The sequence below is a fragment of the Rhincodon typus genome, chromosome 3, assembly GCF_021869965.1.
Source record: "Rhincodon typus isolate 14 chromosome 3, sRhiTyp1.1, whole genome shotgun sequence".
Classification (NCBI taxonomy): domain Eukaryota; kingdom Metazoa; phylum Chordata; class Chondrichthyes; order Orectolobiformes; family Rhincodontidae; genus Rhincodon; species Rhincodon typus.
This window is the reverse complement of record NC_063334.1, coordinates 92,158,187-92,165,242: the sequence shown is the minus strand read 5'-3', so window position 1 is coordinate 92,165,242 and position 7,056 is coordinate 92,158,187. Positions and strand designations below refer to the sequence as shown.

The 7,056-nt window shown below is 39.8% G+C and overlaps 1 protein-coding gene across 1 annotated transcript in view; it reads left to right on the top strand.

The window, feature by feature from the left end:
• The first annotated feature begins 5,061 nt into the window (after positions 1 to 5,061).
• zcchc9 (zinc finger, CCHC domain containing 9) overlaps positions 5,062 to 7,056 on the top strand; it is a 31,574-nt gene continuing 29,579 nt past the window's right edge. The window contains exon 1 of the mRNA XM_020510149.2: positions 5,062 to 5,211. Within this exon, the coding sequence (XP_020365738.2) occupies positions 5,091 to 5,211 (121 nt within the window). The 5' untranslated portion in view covers positions 5,062 to 5,090. The remainder of the gene's footprint in view (positions 5,212 to 7,056) is intronic.

Sequence of the window (7,056 nt, the reverse complement as noted above, 5' to 3'; positions counted from 1 at the left end):
GCATATCCAGACAACCCTGGATTTAAAAGAATGTATAGGATTGGATAAGAAGAGAAAGGGAAGCTTGTGGTAGATACCAAGTGCTCAGAACTCTGGAAGTCTGAGAGACGTATAGAAAGTGCAGGAGGTTGCTTAAAAAAATAAATTCAGGAAGTGAAGTGGGGGTATGACAGTACACTGGCAGGTAAAATAAAGAAAAATCCAAAGGCATTTACAGCGATGTTGATGGCAAGAGGATGACCAGGAAAGAGTAGAGCTGATCAGAGAGTAAAGTGGCAAACTGCGAGGAGCCAGAAGACATAGCTGAGATCTTAAATGAGTATTTTATCTGTATTCATTGTAGTGAAGGACAGTGTAAATAGAGAAATCAGGGAGGGGTACAGTGATATACTTGAACAAATTCCAACTGAAAGAGAGGGAGTATTAACAGTTTTAACTGTCTTAAATTTGGATAAATCTCCAGGGCTGGATAACATGTATTCTGAGCTCCTGTGGGAAGCATGGGAGGAGATTATAGGAGCCCTGGCATTAATTTTCAAAGCATCTCTGGACACAAGAAAGGTACTAGAGGACTGAAGGACAGCTAATGGGTTACGTTGTTCATGGAGTGTAGTAGGGTTAAACCAGTAAGTCTAACATCAGTGGCAGGGAACCCTTTGGAAAAAGTTCCGAGCATTGAATTAATCTTCGTTTGAAGAGACAAGGATTAATCAAGAATATTCAGCATACTGTTGTCAGGGGGGAGATAATGTCTGACAGCTTTCATTGAGTTTTTTTGAGAAGGTGAGGATAGTGCATATGCTGTAGTCCACATAGACTTTTGTCACACTATCATATGAGCAACTCGTCAGCAGATAAAAACCCGCTGGCACATTGAATCCAAAATTAGCTGAGTGGCAATAGGCGAGAGGGTGATGGGTATAAGTTGTTTTTGTGATTAGAAATCTGTGTCCAGTGACATACTGCAGGGTTTGGTGCTGGGTCCTTTACTGTTTGTAGCATGTATTAATAATTTAGATACAAATGTAAGAGGTTTGATCAGTAAGTTTGCAGATGACACACAAATTGCTGATGTGCTAAATAGCAAGGATGAAAGCCTTGAACAACAGGGAAATATTGACAGGCTTGTCACCCGCCTTTAAGTCTGTATTCAACTAACAGACTCAAACTACAACCCAGACTTCACGGCACTGGCGGATAATATGTACTCTCATGTGTAACTCTGAGACCTGGTGATTTCAGAACAAAATGAATAATTATGTATATTTGTTTTTAAATCGATATAGCTTTAAAAATAAACAATTTATTCAATATTTTCTTGGCGGCAGTACCTGTGATGCACTTAAATTCAAAAGTGATCTTGTGCTTAAACAGATCAGAGACCACTGCCTTAGATTGAAGAAATTTCTCCTCACTATAATCCTAAGACTGGTATGAATCATACAGTGCAGAAGAGGTGCATTCAGACCACCACCGAAAAATCACTCTAAATCTACACTAGTCCCATTTTCCAGCACTTGGCCCATAGTCTTGAATGTTATGACATTTCAAATGCTCATCCAAGTACTTTTTAAAGATTGTGAAGTTTCCTGCCTCAACTACCCTCCCGGTATTGCATTCCAGATTCCCACAATTCTCTAGGTGAAAAAAATGCCTTTCACATTAAAATTATGTCCCCATGTTATTGATCTGTTAACTGAGGGGAACTGCACCTTTCTATCCACCCTGTCCAAGCTGCTCAGAATCTTATACACCTCAGTCAGGTCCCCTCTCAGCCTTCTCTGCTCCAAAGGAAAAAAAAAACCTGAGCTTATCCAGCCTCTCTTCATAGTTAAACTGCTTCATCCCAGGCAACATCCTTGAAAATCTCTTCTGTACCCCCTCCAGTGCAATCACATCCTTCATATAGTGCAGTGAGCAGAACTGCACGTAGTTCTCAAACTGTGGCCTGACTAATGTCTTGTACTGCTCCAACATAACCTTCACTACCCTATTAGCCAATCCTGTAGAAGACAGGGTGGGGAGAGGCAGTAAGGAGTAAACGATAGGTAGAGATAGAGCCTAAAGAGAGAGAGGAACAGTTCTACAGACAAAGGAGTGAATAATAATCAGCCTGGGAGAATGATAATTATTAGTGGACAGCTAGTAGCTATGCAACCTATCTTCTGCATAGAAACAACCTTTTCCTAGCAATCATCAAGTCTGAGGAAGGATCACTGAACCTGAAACATGAACTCTGATTCCTCTCCACAGATGCTGCCAAGCCTGCTGAGCCTTTCCAGCAATTTCTATTTTTGTTTCTGATTTCCAGCATCCGCAATTCTTTCGTTTTCTACTCACAAAGCCTCACTTAAAGACCCGTCCAAGATATCATACCTCCTTACGCAGTAACTGATCCTTAATGATGTAACATCACCTCTTTTACACCCTCCCCTATCCTGCTTGAAGATCCTATGCTTCGGAATGTAGAGTTGCCCCCGACTCTCCCTCAACCATGTCCCTGAGTAGGCAACAACATTGCAGTTCACATTTTTTAAATTTGCAGCAATTCACAACCTGAAGGAATGAGACTATATTTATAATCATTTACTTTCTGTGTATGAAAGTCTGATTGGCAGTCCTGAGCACATTGTTAAGAGCTGCATATACTGATGAGTTCCAAGCTTAACTCTGTCATAAGTTTGATGGGCAATTGATGTGCCAAAGCAACAATGTCATCAAAATCACGTGAAGGGAAGTCCAAGGCATAATTTTTGCAAATCGTATCCAACTTGGAAATGGCACAAGTTGGAAAGCGAATTGTGGTAATTCATGGAGTGTACTTTCCTCATGACAAATTGTTGGCTGCTTTGAATATTAATAACTGTGTTCTTACAGACTTCATTACTCTTTTCAGCACCTCTGGCTCAGTGTTTCACAGATGTTCTGTCTTTGCAGCTATAGATAATGTTACTTTGATTGGCATGGATTAAGATAACTCAATCCTCAACAGTTTTTGTTTTCTTTTTCTGCCTTAACTGAACTTAGGCAGGCACACTCCCTGTCATTCCCATGTTCTGAAGTTGGTCTCTGATGTCATAACTATCAGGAGAGACCAATCTAACTGAAGCTTTTTATTGAAAAAGAGCAAAACTGAGTGGAGATTTTTGCAAATTATGAAAGGTTTATTAGAGAAGATGTTTCCATGTGTGGAGGAGTCCAAAACCAGCAAACATAAATATAACAAAGTCACTAATAAATCCTATAAGGAATTCATGAGAAACATCTGCATCATAAAGTGGTCAGAACATGGAACATACCACTGCAGTCATCAAAGCAAAGCATTTACAGGGAAACTAGATAGGTACCTGAGGGAGAAAGGAATAGCAGGATACGTTGATGTAGGGCATTAACAGGCATAAACACAGGCAACGATCATTTGGGCTGAATGACTGATTTCTGTAAATTAAACTTATTAACATTTTCTTGTCCGCAGCCTTTTATGAGTCTTTTTCTTAAGTAGGTAGTGATTTCATCTCAAAACTACTAGCATGATCATCTTGGGTCAAAATTTAAATTGTCATCACCTTTGAGTTTCTATGCATTTGTAGCTATTTGAGGATATACAGTTAAAGACTTGTACTTCTCTAGTTAATGCAAATGACAGTTGTTGCTGCGATTTTAAAAACAAATCAACAATTTTGTGTATTAGCTGTCTACTTAACCTTTGTACAGTTTACTTTATATTTTCAAAAAAGTGAACACTGTTGCACATAACCAACGAGGAGCAACTGCCCAATGCTAGAGCAAATTAACTTAAATCCAAGGGCAGTATCATGGATGCTATTAAAATAAATTCCAGAACTTATTGCAGGATATATAGAATTTCTTGACTTCACTTGTCCCTAAATTCTGCTATGATGGAATTTGGTAGGTGGGGAACCCTGAGCTCATATTAGTATTCTGCCTCTTTGGAATATTGAATTCATTATTTGAGATTTGGGCAATTATAGCATTTGTTTACCATCTCTAATTTGCTCTTGGATTGGTGGCTTGCTAGGCCATTTCAGAGGGAATACTCAACTTTGCCTGCTCAACAATAAGAGATATTGTAATTGTGGTTGGTTCGCTCGCCGAGCTGGGTCGTTGTTCTGCAGATGTTCATTACCCTGCTGGGTAACATCATCAGTGCAGCCTCCGATGAAGCGCTATTATGTTTTCCAGCCTGTTATTTAAACTCTGGTGTCCATTGAGCTGGGTTACCTCACTTCTGGTTTTCCCTCGCAATGAAGTGTATATGGGGTCTAGCTCTGTCTGTTTATTGATGGCTTTCTTAGTAGAGAACGAGGCTTCTAGGAATTCCCGTGCTTTTGTCTGGTTTGCCTGTCCGAGGATCCTGGTGTTGTCCCAGTCGAATTGGTGATTTTCCTTATCCATGTGGATGGAGATGAGTGAGTGTTGGTCGTGTCTTTTTGTTGCCAGTTAATGTTTGTGTATCCTTTTGGTTAATTTTCTTCCTGTTTGTCCAATGTAATGTTTGTCGCATTTTCTGCAGGGAATCTTGTATATGACATTAGTCCTGTCTGTAGTGGGTCTTTGGTTCAGGTGAGCAGTTGGTGTAGGCTTGATGTGGGTTTGTGTGCTACTCTGATGCCCAGTGGTCGTAGGAGACTTGTGGTTAGTTCAGATGTGTTCTTGATGTAAGGTGGTGTGATGAGTGTCTCGGGGCGTTTAGTATCTTCCTGGTGTAGTTCATGTAATAGACTGTTACCCAGCAGGGTAATGAAACATCTGCGGAACAACGAAGCAGCTCGGCGAGCCAGCCAGCCATGACATCCACATACCAACTACAAATCTACTCTAAAACCTTAGATATTGTTATTATTTTAATTAGGTTTATCGATAGGATGTGATGTCAAACTACTTTAATTGTAACAATAGCAAACAAGTTCCTGCTCAATAAATCAATTGGAAGTGGAGGCACTGTGTGGCATAGAATGTTCAATGCTGGGTGGGTTAATAATTGTACTTGTGTAGTTGAATAAAAACATTTTTGTTTTCCTTCTCCCATTGGAAAGATATGTTTCCACTGCAGAAAAACAGGGCATGGAATGGACCAGTGTCCAGAAATGGATAGAGATGAAGAAGAGAATGGAAATGGTATCTGTTACCGATGTGGCTCCACAGAACATGAGATCCAGAAATGTAGAGCAAAGGTTGACCCTGCTTTAGGTAAAAATTAGCATAGAATCTTATAAATGACTTTCTTCTGTGATAAGTGTAATGTCCATTGTAAAGAAACAACCCTTTTGAAACAGCTTTAATTATTTCTGGGGATGTAGTGCATTACTTTAACAGAAAATTCAGGTCTGTCTGTCTGTTTAATCTGGAGAGCTGTTGTTTAGTCAATGGACAGTCTTGTATACCAGCAACAACTATTTTTATGGCCTGTAGAAAAGTTCAGTCACCTGCTGAATGAAATGCTGGTTGGCTAAGGAGATCACAGACTTGTTCTGTAGATATTTCAGCGGTGTTATCTCACAGCTCTGGAGCAGGTGGGACTTTAACCAGGCCTCCTGACTGAGTGGTAGGGACACCAGCACTGCACCACAAGAGCCCTTTCAGGCTTCTTCTGTCGGAAGGACAATCGTTTGATGCGATTGAATCTGTTTCCACTGAGGTACCCTAATGATATGTATTTTATAGTGTGCTTACTGTCCCGACCCTGCACATGCAGGTAGTCGGTATTAGTCTTTGTGCTAATCAAAGTAATTTAATGTGCCCTTGATCATTTTATGCCATAATCTATATGTACCTCCCCTTGATAATGCAGCAGTGACAAGGTGGTAATGTTACTGGACTAGTAATCCATGGCACCATGTAATTATGCTGGGGACATGGGTTAAAATCCCACTGTAGCAGATGGTAAAATTTGAACATAATAGAAATCTTGAATAAAAAGCTAACCTAATAGCAATCGCTGTCGATTTATTATAAAAATCCATGAGGTTCATTAATATCCTTTAAGGAAGGAAATCTGCTGTCTTTACCTGTTCTGGCCTACAAATGATTCCAGACCCACAGTAATGTGGTTGACTCTTAACTGTTTTCTAAGAAATTGAGGATGGGCAATAATTGCCAGCCTAGTCAGTGATGCTCACATCCCATGAAGAAATTATAAAAAAAAAAGTAGACAGCATGTTAAACTCCTGTGAATTTTTAACTTAAAGTAACAATTTGACATTACTGGAGTTTGAGAAGTAGATGTAAAAGAAAGATTGTGATGCTGCAGGCCTAGGTAACCATGAAAGAGTATCACAATCAAACCAAACCTGTCCACATCCAGAACCACAGCAATGTGATTGACTCTTAACTGCCCTCTGCAATGGTCTAACAAGCAAATCAGTTCAAAGGCAACTATGGACAATAAATGCTGGCCAGCAAGTGATGTACACATCCCACAAGTGAATAAAAGAAAATCCTAGATCCATTCTTAGCACCACATGGACTGAAGCAGTTCATGAAGATTGCTCACCACCAGCTTCTCAAGGACAATTAAGAACAGGCAGTCAATGCTGGCCCAGGCAGTGATGTCCATATCCCCAGGAAGAATAAGAAAAAGAGAATGGTTTCTGAACTGGAGACATTCTTGATTGCATATTTACTTGTGGGCTTCTATTCCCAATTGAACCATCACGTCAGGTACGCAATTGAAAGAATTGGAGATTCTTGAATCGTTCAGAACAGCAGTGACTGTAGTCTGTAAATTTCTGGGAAACAAATTGATAGAACGTGACTCATTGCCAGTAATTAGTAAGTTTGTAGGCTGTAAATTTAGCTCTGTGTGTAATGAAATGCTATTGTGGTGCTAAAGGAAGTACTTTGCTGACAAGAATATTGTAAGAGTAATGTGGAGTGAGCTGTTTATTGCTCTGACTCTGGTGTGACTGACTTGTGAATACTTTATCTCGCAAGCAAGAAGCAAATGTGTTCCATTGTCTGCATTGAAATGTACAAATGAAAACTAAATTGACTGTGATAATTTCTTTTGTTGTTAATTGCTGATGTGAGTTGAAT